General features: G+C 37.8%; 1 protein-coding gene across 1 annotated transcript in view; it reads left to right on the plus strand.

Moving 5' to 3' along the window:
* The first annotated feature begins 4,329 nt into the window (after positions 1-4,329).
* The window catches only part of LOC124789394 (lysosomal alpha-glucosidase-like), a 127,853-nt gene continuing 115,595 nt past the window's right edge, over positions 4,330-16,587 (plus strand). Inside the window, exons 1-2 of the mRNA XM_047256730.1 lie at positions 4,330-5,212; positions 7,116-7,258. Coding sequence (XP_047112686.1) covers positions 4,493-5,212; positions 7,116-7,258 — 863 coding nt within the window. The 5' untranslated portion in view covers positions 4,330-4,492. The remainder of the gene's footprint in view (positions 5,213-7,115; positions 7,259-16,587) is intronic.

Genomic DNA, 16,587 nt, shown 5'->3' on the forward strand with positions numbered 1-16,587 from the left:
ATCCATGATAGCAGCAGAATCAACTCCAACATTAGCAGAACCAGGACTGTCAACTAAAAAGCCTTCAGACAGCAGACATAAGCCAGTGTCTCCATCCCATCTAAACGATTTTTTAATGAAAACCAGAAAGAGAAGAAAGCCCACAAGAGAAACAGAGATCTGACCTTATTTAAGTTGGAAAAGCAGGGAAATCTACAACAAGGTATCTACAACTTCAAAATAATCCACCAGAATGTACAGGGCCTGAGCAATAAATATGAACAGTTAGATGTGTTTGTAAATGAAACTATGCCTGATGTGCTTGCCATTAGTGAACACTGGTTATCTGATGCCAAATTAGAACTTTTTAAACCTATAAACATGGTAATAGCTAATAAGTTTTGCAAATCTCCCTTCAGAGGTGGGAACATGTTACTGTATGTAACAATCACATTTGATTTTAATTCTGTAAACGTAAGTAAATATTAATAAGAAGGGGCAATTGAATTATGTGCAGCATGTATAAAGATACCAAGTGGTAAAATTTGTTATGTTTATACAGACCACCAGATGGAAACTTAGAAGTTTTCTTAACAAAGTTTTGTGAAATAATAGAGAATGTTTTAATATCACACCTGAATAAGTTAGTAATTACAGGAGATTTCAACATAAATGTATTAGTAGATAAGTTACACACTAGACTATTCAAGTACATTCTGCTTCTACATAATGTATGATGCCTGATAAATACTGCAACCAGGCAGACTGTAGCATGCCAATCTGCAGTAGATAACATAATCACTAGTATTCATGTTTGTGATCATACATTTCGTGTTATTATGAGTGCTTTGTCAGACAACCACATAGTGGAGCTAGGTGTGAACATAAAAAACATTTCTACACACAGTTACTATAGATATATTAGGATGAATACAGGCCAAAATATAACTCATTTGAATAACACACTAAGCAATGTGGATTGAAACAGTATTCTAATGACACATTACAGTTATGGCAAATTCTCAAGTGAACTACCATATACTACATTCTCAAGATGGTATGAGTATGCTATGTTAAATGACTGAGCAATAAAAAATTAAAATAAGAGTTCAAAAAGTACCAGAAATGCTGCATAGACCGCCTAATTTCTGGAAAACAGAAACATTTAGAAAGTGTCATTCAAAACTCAAATAATATTTCCAAAACATTATGGTCATTAGTCAATAGAGAAATAGGTAAATCTGGGAAACATACAACCAAAAATCACTTGCTGATAAATGGCACTATACAAAATGGTCAGAATAAGGTAGCATATCTATTTAACAATTATTTTTCTTCTGTTGGCTCCAGCATAAACAATCAGCTTACAAATCACCAATACAAATTCAAAGGAACACCAGAGTCAGGAAGAATATTTTTGACACTGACAAGTGAAGAAGAAATAATTAAAATAGTGAGTAGCTTGAAGAATTCTCCTGCAGCAGGGTATGGTGGTCTTAGTCTGGACACTTAAGAAATGTATTCATAAAATTGCATCACCTTTATCAGCAATTATGAGCTTTCATATGGAAGATGGTCTGTTTCCAGATGAGTTGAAACTTGGTCAAGTTGTGCCTATTTTTAATAAAGGAAATAGAAATCTAGTAGAAAACTTTCTGCCCATACCTGTTCTTCCAATAATATCCTAAATCTCTGAGAAAGTAATGTACATAAGAATCTGGAACATCCTGATAAGCAAAAAAGTTATTTCTAAGGGGCAATATGGGTTTGTCAAGGGGTCATCCATCATTACAACAGCATCCAACTTAATCAAAGATGTCACTCAAGCAATAGACGATAAAGAGCATGTATGTGGCATCTTTCTAGTCTTACAAAAAGCATTTGTTTTTGTTGACATGATCATACTGCTGGATAGAAAGTGGAACTATGGCATTCGAGACTCAGCGCATAATCTTATTATATCCTACTTAACAAACAGGAAGCAGTTTGTGTCTATTAACACTACTGAGGGAGAATAAAAATCAAACACCACTGACATTAATTTTGGTATTCCACAGGGGTCAATATTAGGACTATTTCTTTTTATTATTTGTGTTAATGATATTCAGTCTATAGCAAACCCCACTACATCTATCTTATATTCAGGTGATAACACATTAACACTCTGCGATCCAAGCTTATTGCAGCTCGAAACGGAAGCCAATACTGCAGCACACATGATCTGCTGTATTTTAATGTAAACAAACTAAAATTAAATACAAATAAATATTTCTAAATTGAATTTGATCTTGGGAGCCAAAAAACTCATGAAACTATATTTTAATGGATGATGAATACACTAAAAAAGAACACTCAACCAAATTTCTTGGCCTGACACATGATGCAGAATTAAACTGGTCTGATCATGTAAATGATATTTGCAATTGCTATCTACTACCAGATGTGCACTAAGAAAACAGACACATTTTTGTAACATTACCACTCTGAGGCAAGTATATTTTGCACTATTTGAATCCCATCTAAGCTATGGGATAGAGTTACAGGGAACCAACAGAAAAGATAATATGAAAAGTGTACTTATCCTACAGAAGAAGGCACTTAGAATTATGGGAAAGAAATGTTCCAGGAATCCTGCAGAAATTTGTTTAAAGAATTTAAAACACTAACTGTTCATAACCCGTATGAACTTAAAATAATCATTATGGCAGTAAACAGTAAGAAAACGCTTAATAGAGAACTACACAATCACAGCACTAGAGGTAGAGAGAGACCCCACAGTGTCTCTCATAGAACAACACATTATGGGAAAAGTCCTCACTAAGCAGGTGTAAAACAACTGAATTACTTCCATCCTAATATCTCCAAACTGCCCATTAAAGAACTAGAAAATAAATTAAAATTATGGCTCCTAAACAATCCTGTGTATTTAATAGATGAATTTCTCAATGTAGTACACTTGTATGGTGGAAGACCATCTATCTAAAAATATATGAATCTCAGATCTTAGACTGTGTCACAAACCGTAAATATTTGAATCTCAGATCTGAGGACTGTGTCACAAACTGTAAATTTCTTAATTACGTATTGTAATAGCAATTTGTTTTTATGTACAGTCCATATATGTAACATTGTTCTCTCAACGAAATTTAGAAAAAGGTCTGTAGATAATAAAGCCAGACAATAATATGTAACTGTATTAAGTAAGGCTTTGAGTTATCCAGAAGACTGGAACAAAAAAACTTTGTAATCAGTTGATATTGAATCAAAATAAATAAATAAATAAATGGAGGTAAAAGGATCGCTAGTTTACACACTGTCAGCATGTCTGTATCTTGCATGATATATAAATTCCACATTAGTCACTCAACCTTCTTGTTCAGCCCAGATCATGTCGGGGTCATCAATTGTTGAGATTAGCATGATTTGAGTTAACCGACCTTTCTTTGGTGTGAACAAAACTGAGTCTGGAGATTCCATGGAACAATATTTTTTATTTAGGTAACAGTGTATGCTGAACGGATTGGACAACCAGTTACTCTAAGTTGAGTACGAATGGGAACGTTAAACTCGGAGGTGAAACGTTGTGAAAATGGGTATAACCCAGGAAGATGTGAAACAGAAGACGCTCGTTAACACTGTAACACTGTATCCCTGAGAGACTGGGACTCAAGGAAACATAAAAAATAAAAACATGAAACAAACAAAATTATATAAAAATTCTTATGTTAAAGAATAGGCAATACAAAAGACCATAAAACAAATTATTGGCGCAGAAGCTGTTTGACACACACACACACACACACACACACACACACACACACACACACACACACACACACACACACACACCACTGCACTACTGAACACAATGACATCATCGGTTGGCACGAACGTCGTAACAGACTCTAAAACTCCTACACATTACGATAAACTCGGCAGTGAACTATCTAGAGGCCTGACGGGTATCTGTCATTGTAAAATTCACTCTGCACAAACACATGAGAAAAACTTGACTGTACAAATAACTTCCTTAAACACGTTTTAGCACCGGATTTGCAGATATCTCCTGTCCACAGCTCCGGTGTGTCTGTGCAGATGTGATTTGAACCCACAGATATGAGCGATTTCGCTCAAACCTTCAACGCCTACTTCCTGGTTTGCACATATCTCATTTATACACAAATACTCTTCATACGCAACGATCTATCTGCGCAGATATTATGTGTGCAGTCTTTTGCGCAAACAGATCGTTGCGTATGAACGGAACTCTACACCGCTATGTTGGTAACAGTTAATTTCGATTTCGTTATGTATCGAAACCAGTGACTGTAGCTCAATTGACAATTGTACATGTTTGGTATGCCTGAGCCTGGAGTCATATGATTGTATACAAATATTTTACATGTTTATCAATCATGTGAGGTGTACATAGGGCATTACATGAAATTATGTCAGCGTAAATGACATCGGAGAAGTGATAATTTTTTCTTACTTGTGTTGCCTAGTAAAAAACATGCAGGGTTTACTAAAGAATTTTTTTAGGAAGTTCCGGGGAAAACAGAACATTGAAACAAGAGCTATTTGTCAAACGGACCAGGACACCGGGTTCTGTAGAGAATCAGCAGCTGATTTTAATAAATGTGGCAATGATACTTTACCTACAGAGTCGCACGCTGAAGGACATTCGCGGAAATGCGACTTGTCAAACTGTGCAGTTTATTTCGTTTTTATGCTCCTGTTTGGAATTTTCGTTATTGTTCCGGCAGTGTATTTACTACACTGTTTCGATATTCTAAATAGCAAAACACCTGCGTATGTTGATATTCCCATTCGAGGCTATCAGCCTCATCGTGCCCAAACTCTGCACCCAAAAAGCAGACCAAAGAATCTACCGGACCCGCCTGCTCCATCCGTAAGTCAATGTTCAGTTGAAAACAGTCTTAAGTTTGACTGTTATCCAGAGGACGGATCCAATGAAGAAGGTTGTCGCAAGAGGGGATGCTGCTGGAAATCCGTGTCTGATAGAAATATCAACGAAACACGTATTTCTTTGGGGATACCATACTGCTTTTATCCCCAAAACTATGGTAGTTATAAAATAATCAACAGTAGTGAAACTCAAACTGGAGGAGTAGTATTTTTACAGCGTATGTTTCGATCACCATATCCTAATGATGTGCCTGTTCTACGAATTGATGTAAAGCACTGGAAAGAAAATAAGTTGCGAATTAAGGTATGTTTTGTAAAAGAATTGTATATCTTAGTACTATAACTAGCCCTTGAAGTTTATTTTAATTAAGAAGATAATGTTTCAAGTCAGCTGTTCACTTAATGTGTCGTGTCTTGGTAGCTCATAGGACTGATAAGTGAACTTGAACACTATCCATGGAGGGAATAGTAGAACATATTATGAGCTCAAACATTGTGAGCTATCTTGAACAGAATGTCCTCAATGTTAACCAGTATGGATTCAAATCCAACTCACACTTTTCTCACATGACGTACTGCGAGCTTTGGATCAACACAGTTAGGTACAAGCAGTATTTCTTTATTTCCGAATAGCATTTGACTCAGTACCACTTGTACTCTTATTGTCAAGAGTATGATCGTATAGGGTATCAAGTGAAATGTGTGCATGTTATCTTGGATGGAGAGTCATCGTCAGATGTAGAAATAACTTCAGGTGTGCCCCAGGGAAGTCTATTGGTACCCTTCTGTTCATGTTATGTATTAATGACCTTGCAGACAACATTAATTGTAACCTCAGACTTTTTGCAGATGATGCAGTCATCTACAATGAAGTACTATCTGAAAGAAGCTGCACAAATATTCAGTCAGAGTTTGATAAGATTTCGAAGTGGTGCAATGATTGGCAACTTGCTTTAAATGTTCAGAAGTGTAAAATTGTGCACTTCATAAAATGAAGAAACGTAGTGTCCTATGAGTATAGGCCTAATATCAGTGAGTCACTGTTGCAAATGGCCTACTTATACAAATATCTGTGTGGGACCCTTTGTAGGGATATGAGATGGAATGATTACATAGGCTCAAATGTGAGTAAAGCAGGCAATAGACTTCAGTTTATTGGTAGAATACTGGGGAAGTTTAATCAGTCTACAAAGGAGATTACTGACAAATCACTCCTGTAACTGTTTCTAGAATATTGATCAAGTGTGTAACACCTGTACCAAATAAGACTAACAGGGGGTATTGAGCATACACAAAGAAGAGCAGTACAAGTGGTCACTAGTTTGTTTGATTCGTGGGAGATAGTCACTGGGATGTTGAAAGAACTCAACTGGCAGACTCTGGACAATAGACATAAACTATCACTAGCAAGAGTACTAACAAAGCTTTTTAAGAACTCTCTTTAAATGATGACTCTAGGAATATACTACAATCCCCTGTGGAGTGCTCACATAGAAATTGTGAGGCTAAGATTAGGATAATTACTGCATGCACAGAGGCAATCATTCTTCCTGCACTCTGTATGTGAATGGAATGGGAAGAAACCCTAATAACTGGTACAGTGGGGCATGCAGAGTATATATGTAAAAGTAGGGGGCTACAAGGAGGGAAAGAGAGAGGAAAAGACAAAAAAAAAAGCAGTTAAAAATTGCATTAGACATATCTTTGTGATGTTAGTCATGAAGACAGGTATACATAATGGGTTCACAAAGAAATTAAAATATTTTTATTGAGAAAACAGAAAGCTTTTGAGCTTGTAATTCCGTATCTGTCCCTGTTTCCTAAACATCGCCATTTCTTTTCCTACATCCCTCTTCCTTTCCATTCTGCCAGAAGAAGGAGCCACCTGCTCCCAAAGCTTGCCCATTTCCATATCTTCTGTATGTTTTTTCTCCTACTACCATTTGGCGAGTAGACTGTCATCTACACATATTATATTAAATTTTCAAGCATTTCTTACTTCCATGGATATAATGTAGTAATGTGTTTGACTTCCATTATAAATGAAATGCCATCACTATCAGTCTTATTAAATGTGGAACTCATTTGTTGGGCTACAAAGATGCAGAATTTTTAGAAGCAACATTTATATTGAAAACTTGGTTCTTTATGTGGAAAGTATACAGTTATTTTTTAGCCAAATGTCTTACATGAAATTTGAATTTCAGGTTTCTGATCCTAACAATATTCGGTATGAACCACCAGTGCCAGAAGTTCCTGCAGAAGAATTGCTGTCTGTTGAGCCAAACTACAGACTGCAGTTTAATGGAGCCACCATTGATGTGTTGCACAAGTGGACCAACAGAACATTGTAATTATGCAACGTTTATAACCATTCTGTTGCTTGCTTTTTGTTCTTGAGGAGAAGTGGTCCTGATTCGCATATCTGTGACTTTTACCTGTCCGATTTTCTGATCATCAAATGTGTAAAGTGCAGTGAATTAGCAGTCGATTGGGGGAAAATTTATGAATAGGGACTGTGCTAATACTTGGTTATTTTATGGAATAATGTTGGCAACACTCCCCTTCAGCTGTGAGGGAAAGCGAAGGGTTGTTTTAACAGCTTGTATTAAGCTACCAATCACAGAATAGTCTGCATACACCGTGCTTTGTACTGGGGAATTGAAACTAATCTCTCTTCTTCCACTCACAGTACAAAGACCTACACACAACGTATTTGGAAAAGAAAGCCATGACCAGTAATATTTAGTAGTTTTTGCAGAACTATGAAACCCAGAATCAGATGCCTGAACTCTCATGTCCCTACAACTTCATTTCAAAATTGCAATGTCATTGAAGAGAAAAAAATGGTGGTGAGCGAACTATAGAAAGTACTGCATAAGTGTAAAATGTGATCAAAAGCATTTACCTTGTGTTCCAGCCTAGTCACAAACTGAGGCTGTGCAGTGTATGAATAGAACTAAAGTAAGCAATGTGTGGCAGCTACTTCACAACTGCTAAGCCTGTCCACTTTGATGGCAGCAGTTTAAAATAAGATCTCATGTCCCAATATTACCACAACCACAGGATATGCTGTATGTTTCAGACATTACCAATTATTTTCCATTTCAATGCTGAAAACACAGCACCTCTTCTCATCACGCGTAATTTATCTATAACTCCTCCCACTGTCTCTGTGAAATTCACTTGTTTTTATGTATGGCGTGTGGAGAAACAGTAATATGGTGTACATTGCTGATTGTTCATCAGGTGGACTCTGAGAGCTAAGTGTTCAATGGGAGGCCAAGATGTGGTGGGCACCCTCAGGAATGTAAATGGGATGTGGAGACCCATAGTGGCTTCCATAGGATGGTACTAAGCAATTCTTGTGTGTCAGATAGCCCAACTTTGCTCCTGCCTCTTACTTGGAAATGGTATATTGGAAGTCTTGCCTGAGGAGATTACGGACGCCACTAGCCAGTGTGACAGTAGCTTCCCTAGTTGTTTCCTGGCAGGGAAAGTTTGGAAACAGGAAAATTCATTAGGCAGTGTCTTATAAAGGTCTTGCTTTGGAAAACTGAAAATCCCTACCCAAAGCTGTGCCAGGGCTAGAAGAGCATCATTTCTTGCAGAGGGCCAATATAAGAGAGATTGAGAAGCGGATCTTATTCGGCAACCTTTAAAGAGATTCATATGTATAAAAATTGTAACATGGCTAAATGTAAAACTGGCTGAATGACTAGTACAGGGGAAATTGTTTCTCGTGGCTCTAATAAATATATGAAAGAAGCCTGGATGCCTTATGCCATCCCACAGTATATTGTGCTATGGTAATGCATGTCCTTTTTATGGTCAGCAGTATCTATTCCTTCAGTTCCAAGGCCTAGTTCTGTCATACACTATCCTCTTGAAGATGCCCCACCATAATCCTAGCTCACAGGCCTCTCACTTGAGCTAAAATCTTCCAGATGTTGTGGTGCATCTGTACATTCAATCATCATCTCTAAGGTTCGCAGGAGAGCTTCTGTAAAGTTTGGAAGGTAGGAGATGAGGTACTGGCAGAAGTAAAGCTGTGAATACCGGGCGTGAGTCGTGCTTTGGTAGCTCAGTTGGTAGAGCACTTGCCCGCGAAAGGCAAAGGTCCCGAGTTCGAGTCTCGGTCGGGCACACAGTTTTAATCTGCCAGGAAGTTTCATCTCTAAGGCTGTTTCAGTGCTGGTACCCAGCCCTGTGACTTGCCAGCTATCTTCTTCATTTCAGCATTTCTGCTGCATCCCACATCATTGACAGTCTACTGAGACCTGCCTATTCCATAGCCCCTTTAACTACATTTTGTAACACAGATTCGTGTCATAATATGTGCCCAGCTGGTCTATTCCCTGAGTTAATTATGTTCTGTATTATGAATTTTTTACTCACTAACTTGCCGCAGCCCGCTGTTACAGTATATTTTAAATGCATTTCATTCCTGTTTCTCCATCGTCCACAGTTTTTCTGCCTGTACAGAGCTGCACGCTACATATAGCTTTTCATAAACATTTTCTGATCTCAGGACTCATATAATTCGAAGTCAGCAGCTGCTTATTTTTGTAGGTAGTCCTTTATGTCTTGTGCAGTACCTGGCACTATGTCTGTTTTTGTCTATTCCACTTCTTAAGTAATACAGTTCATCCACCACTTAAACAGCCCTGCATTCAAGAGTAAAATTTAGACGTGTACCACGGGTTCATGTGCTACACACACTTTTACCTTAATTTACTTTTTGTTTAGTGTATATTAGGGGCATCAGTTAATATACAGTCTATTTCGTTAAGTACCTAAGTCTAATCCTGTTCACGTATGGTGAGTACTGCTGTGTCATCAGTGAAGGGTATCATCCTGATTTTATGTCTGTGACAAACAACTCCCTCATTGAGGTAGTCCTTTAATTCCCTAAATTCCTCTTTGTGATAGATACTATGTCTTAGATGTGGCACTTTTATTGGTGGATATTTATGGATTGCAAGTTAAGGCCGTTATTCTGTTAAACTTGTTAACCAGTTAATGATTGTATTGAAAGAATGTTGACAGTTTTTACTGGGATCTTCTCCTTCTTCTTTTCCCTAGCATTTATCCATCAAGTAAGAGGTCCACTTTTTCAGGATCTGCAAATTTAAATTAGTATTCAACTTTGTGGCCAGATGCCCTTCCTGACACTACAGTCATCAAGATATCTTAAGGGAAGTAATTTGTGTGCTTCATCTGCCTACAGATTGTGGTAGGTTGTTCTGTGTATTATGGTATTTTAACTGTTTGTGTAATGTATTCTCTGAAGCAGAGTTTGAGGTCCAGCACAGCATTTGCCTAAATGAGCATGGGAAACTGTCTAAAAATCACACTCAAGCTGACAGGTGTACCACCCCACAATCATTAATAAGCCATGCAGATTCCACCTGGGTCTGCTATAGCTCCCTTTCTTGTAAGCTAGTGCACTACACATTTCACTGTACAAGCAGGGTACAGTGTCGACTGGAATACACTTTGAAGTTCTGAAGATAGCAGGGATAAAATACAGAGGGCAAAAGAATATTTACAGCTTATTAAGAAACCAGAATGTGGTTACAGGAGTCAAAGAAGCAGTGATTGAGAAGGTAGTGAGACAAGGGTATATGTAGCTTATCCCCAACATTATACAATCTGTTCATTGAGCAAACTGTGCGGGAAACCTAAGAGAAATTTTGAATGACTTGGAAGAGTAGTTAAATGTAATGGATAGCATATTTAATGGAGGTTATAAGATGAACATCAACAAAAGTAAAGCAAGGGCAATGGAAAGTAGTCATATTAAATCCGACAATGCTGAGTCAGTCAGATTAGGAATTTGGTTGCTAAAAGTAGTAGAGCAGATTTGCTATTTGGACTGCAAAATGACTGTTGATGGCTGAAGCAGATAAGATATAAAACACAGACTAGCTATATCAAGAAAAGAATTCCTGAAAAAGAGGAATTTGTTGACACCTAATATTGATCTACATGTTAGGAAGTATTTACTGGAGGTATTTTTCTGAAGTGTAGCCTTGTACAGAAGTGAAACTAGAGCAATGAGCAGTTGGACAAGAAGAGAATAAAAGCTTTTGAAATGTGGTACTAAAGATTAGATGGACAGATTGAGTAAATAATGATGAAATACTGAATCAAATTGCATAAGAAAATTTATGGCACAGTTTGACTAAAAGAAGAGAGAAATTTATAGGACACACCCTGACATATCAAGGAATCTTCAATTTGATGATGTAGGGAAGTATGAGGGGTAAAAATGGTAGGAGGAGACCAACGTTTAAGTACGGTAAGCAGATTCAGAAAGAGTAGGTCACAGTTGTTATCTGGAGATGAGGGGGCTTGCACAGGATAGACTAATTTGAAGAACTTCATCAAACCAGTCTGCAGACTGAAGACCAGAACAATAACAACAACAAATTCTAAGAATGCGCACCAGGTGCCCGTCGGCAGTTGTTCCACTTGAAAATAGCCAAGGATAGCTCGGTCAAAAGCTCATAGTATTTTAAACACTTGATGCAGCTGGGGGCCCGAGAACATTTTATTCGACAGGCGTATTCACTGTGCAATAAAAGTTATGACTACCTGTTCTACTTCATTCGCACAAGTGACTCCCTACAGTCAGTGTGCTCGAATATAACTGACAACTAATTGGCTCCAGCCCAGTACTAGACAATGTGGTTAGCACACTACACTTGCACTAGTGAGGATGACAGTTCAAACCCATGTCCAGCCATCCTGATTTAGGTTTTCTGTGATTTAGCACCAAGTACAAAAGGGGCTGTACAGAAAATGAATTTTTCTCCATTATACATAACTTAGTGTCCATGATACTTTCACACCTACCCAATGGTCTGTCACTGGAGAAAATAATTTGAACAACATTAATATTGTTAATAGAAAATTTGGAAATGTACAAGGGCGGTTTCAAAAGTTCTCGGAATCACCACGAGAGGTCAGCACTAGCGCAACAAGTTGTTTGTGTGATATTCATTGGACTGTTGCATGTAAACACATCCCGTGTCAGTGCTCTCGGAAGAGAGCTGTGGCGGTGACGTGGCTCTGTTGTTCCCGTGTAGTATTTGCAAAGATGCAAAAAAATCGAGTATTTCGTAAGGAAAGGTATGAAAGCAAAGGACCTTCATGCCGATTTCCAGAATACACTGGGGGACTCTGCTCCTTCATATTCAACTGTTACTAAGTGGAAAAATGAATTTAAATTTAGTCGGAAGAGCTTAGATCATGATCCGCGGGGTGATTGCTGAGATGTGTCACTAAACCCAGGAATCACTGCAGAAGTGAACAAAATGGTCATGGATGATCACCGATTGAAAGTGCGTGAAATTGCTCATGTTTGCCAGATGTCATCTGAAAGGGTATATCACATTTTAACTGAAGAATTAGAAATGAAAAAAAAAACTATCTACAAGATGGGTGCTGCGACTCTCGATGCTGGATTAAAAACGCATGAGAATGGACATATTGGAAAAATGTTTGGCCCATTTTAGGAGAAACGAACAAGATTTTTGCACCAGTTTGTGACCACAGATGAAACTTGGGTGCACTACTATACCCCAGAGACAAAACTATAGTCAAAGCAGTGGAAACTTGCTGATTATCTACCACCAAAGAAAGCAAAGACAATTCCTTTGGTGGGAAAGGTCATGGCATCAGTGTTCTGGGATGCAAAGGAGATTCTGTTTGTAGATTATCTCCCTACTCGGCAAACAATTACTGGAGAATACTATGCTAACCTCCTGGACAATTTGCAACAAAAGATACGTGAAAAAAGGACAGGTTTAGCAAGGAAGAAAGTGATCTTCCATCAAGACAATGCACGCCCGCCCACATGTGCCATCTCCGTGGCAAAATTACATGAACTAAGGTATGAATTGTTGCCACACCTACCTTGTTCACCTGATATGGCTCCATCAGCTTCCATCTCTTCCCAAAACTGAAAATTTTTCTTGGTGGTCAAAGGTTCACTTCAAATGAAGAATTGATAGCCGGAGTTGACCACTATGTTGCAGATGTGGAGTAAACTCATTTTCGAGGTGGGATCAAGGCACTGGAACATCTTTGGACCAAGTGCATTAATCTGCAAGGAGACTACATTGAAAAATAAAAAAAAAAAGTTTCAGTGATGTAAGTACTTTTTTTGTATTCCATTCCGAGAACTTTCCAAACCACCCTCGTAGTACGTCAGAAGAATGTTGAAGATTAATTGGGTATGTTAGATAAGAAGTTTATGGCACAATGTAACTAAAAAAAGGGATTGGTTGATGGAACACGCTCTAAGGCAGAGCTGGCCATGGTGGGTCGAACCCCTTGGTAGCCAGATGGGCGGGCTGCCTGCAGACCAAGGCTCAACCTGTCTCAGCTTTGCTAAACCATTCTTGGAACTGCCTGGTACAGTGTGACATACCATTTGGTATTACAGTATGGCATTTTTTGACTTGCACAACTTTTGTCAGTTCAGCAGAATCATGGTGTCAAGTGCTGTTTATCCTTTGCTATTTGTGTGTGATATGAAGGATGTTCACTGGCCCAGTGGCTGTTTGCACAAAAAGAGATAGTCTAGCAACTTGTCGTCACAGTCCTGTAAAATGAATGGGAATGAGAGAAGAGAGGCATGAGAATTCTCAATACCTATTTTGCAGCCACATAATCAACAAGTATTGCAAATGTGCTATGAAATGACATTACAATACCATGCAGAAAGAATTTAAAAGATTTAGCTGACAATGAAAGAGCATAACATTCCAGTGATAGACAGACAGGATTCATCGGGGAGCACTTTGTGCTAAACTTGCAGGGATGCAGCACGTGTAGAAATAGGTGGTACAAATAGTAAAATTTCTTAAGCCCCATGCGTTATTCCACTGGTGGAATTGCATGAAGAGTATGGAGATTTTATATAGTACTGCAAAGTACAATGGTTAAGTCAAAGGGCATGCCTGGAATGATTTTTTTAAAATTTAAAATCTGCTTTTGTTGAATTTATTAAGAAGAAATGGAGTGCAGGAACGAAAATTAGAACGCCTGGAATAGATTGCAGACCTCACATTTTAAGTGGACTTGACTGCACACTGTCTACAGTAAGACACTACAAGATGAGAAATGAGTTATTTCTAGTTTTATGAGGATGTGTTTAAAAAGAAAATTGCAATGCAGAATGGAAAAATTGTGACAACAGTCAAGTTCCCAAGCTCACTTTCATTAAAGAAATCGCAAGGCTTGAAGAATTCATTGTGGCTTTGAAAGAGATGCAAGGTTAGTTTCCTAAACTTTTTGAGGTCACTGTCAGTCTTACATTTGTTTTTGAGCTGTTTTAGAGACTATTTCCTGTTTGAGTTGAAAGAACCACTGTTCTGTTAACTGATTGATCTGCATTAAAACTGCCCAGGTGTCTACTTTTTTTCCTCTTGCAGTTTCCGTGTCTCCTTAACAAGGTTGCAAAAGTGCTAAAATATTTTGATCAACCTATGTGAAAGACTCTTTTTTTGGTTATGAAATCAAATAAGTCAGGATTACTTGGCAACCTGAGTGTGAAAGGCTCTGAAGTTGTCTGCATCTGCCCATATGCTGACAGTTTCTACTAGATAAAAATTATATTATGTCTTCAGTGTACCAAAAATAAATAATACTGAAAATTTGTTTTGTTTGTGATATATGTTATTGAGAAATATGCAATATGAAACCAAGTCATATGCAGTGTGACTGCATTGCCATCTAAATATGGTATGTTCACAGTTTCCCCCTCCTTCCACAAAGACAGGATGGCATAGCAGTAGGGGAAGTGTGCAACTGGCTGTATGTTATGACACGTGGACCAGGGCATGGTTCATGAACTGAATTCTTGGCCACCCTGCTTTAAAGCATAAAGGAGTAGCTAATTTGGTAGTGGAGGGAAGCGTTGGGGGGAGGGGGTAAAAACTGTAGAAGGAGACTATCTTACTGCAGTAAGCAGGTTCAAATAGATGTAGGGTACAGTAGCCTTACAGGGTTGAATACACTTCAACAGACGAGAGTAGCACTGAGTCATACCTGTAACATCACATCTTTTATGCAATGATTTTTTCGTGGGAATCCATATGGAGCTTTTCTTACATATCATGTGCATCAAGGTAATCAGATAAATGCAGTGTTTCTTGACATTTAAAAAACATTTAACTTGGTGCCACACCAAACTTGTTAACAGAAATATGATGTATGTGTTATCAAATCAGATTTGTGGTTTGATTGCAGACTTCTTGATAAGGAGAGTGCAGCATGTTATCTTGGATGGAGAGTCATTCGAGAGATATAGAAGTAATTTATTTTGGGGGAAAGGGGGGGGGGTGCCCCAGGGAATTTTGTTGAGATCCATGTTCTTTATATTGTATTTTAATGACTTGGCTGACAATATTAATAGAAATCTCAGACTTTTTGCAGGTGATGCAATTATCTATAATGAAGTACTGTCCAACAAAAGTTGCCCAGAATTCAGTCAGATTTAAATAAGATTTCAGATCATTGCAAGGACTGATAACTTACTTAAATATTCAGAAATGTAAACTATGTACTTCACAAAACAAAACAAAAATTTAACATTATATGAAGTCTCCTTTATGCTTGGCCACAGTCATGCACTATTTTTGAAAGAATAAACTGCCATTTGACTGTATATTAATGTATTTTTCATCTGTACTACTTAGATTTCAGCTTTTATGCCATTATCGAGTACAATGCTAAAAGTCCTTAGACCATTAATGTGTCATATCTGGTACTCAGCCCAAAGCAGGTAAATGAGACTAGCACATGCCTTTAAAATGTAACTATTAAAGATTTATCATGTATTTAATTATATATATGTATATTTATTTAATAGTTACATCTTAAAGACAAGTTCTAGTCTTGTTTACTTGCTTTGGGCTGAGTACCAGATAAGACATGTTAATAGTCTAAAAACTTTTAGCATCATACTCGATAATGGCGCAAAGGCCAAAACATAGTGTGTGCAGGAAAAAAAATACAGTAATATGCAGCCAAATGGTGGTTTATTCTTCCAAAAAAATAGTATTTTATGGTTACAGTATGAAAAAGTCACAATTGTATCAGTTACTCGTACAAATATCTGGTTTTAACAATTTTCAGGGTTATAAAAAGGAATGATCACATAAGCTCAGACTTAGGTAGAGTAGGTAATACACTTAGATGGGATACTGGGAAAAATTAAGTTCATAAAAGAGACTGCTTGTGACAAGACACTTATGTGAGCCATCCTAGAATATTTCTGAAGTTTGTGGGATTCACACCAAATAGGACTCTCAGGGGGATATAGAATGTTTACCAAGAAGGGTAGTATGAATTTTTACATGATTGTCTGACCTATGGGAGATCATCATGGAGATGCTGAGAAACCTGAACTGGCAAATTCTAGGAAATGTACACCAACTAACCTGCAGAAACCCATCTACAAATTTTCAAGGACCAGTGTTAAGTAAAGTATCTATGAATATACTACTGCCTTATGTATCGCTCCCCTAGGGATCTTGAGGAAAAGAAGACTGAATTGGTTACGGCATGCACAGACGCTTTCCAGCAATCACTCTTACTGCACTCCCTACACAAATGGAAGAAGGAGATGCCCTAACATGTGATATAATTGAAAGTATCCTTTGC

Source organism: Schistocerca piceifrons, chromosome 3, assembly GCF_021461385.2.
Source record: "Schistocerca piceifrons isolate TAMUIC-IGC-003096 chromosome 3, iqSchPice1.1, whole genome shotgun sequence".
Taxonomy (NCBI): domain Eukaryota; kingdom Metazoa; phylum Arthropoda; class Insecta; order Orthoptera; family Acrididae; genus Schistocerca; species Schistocerca piceifrons.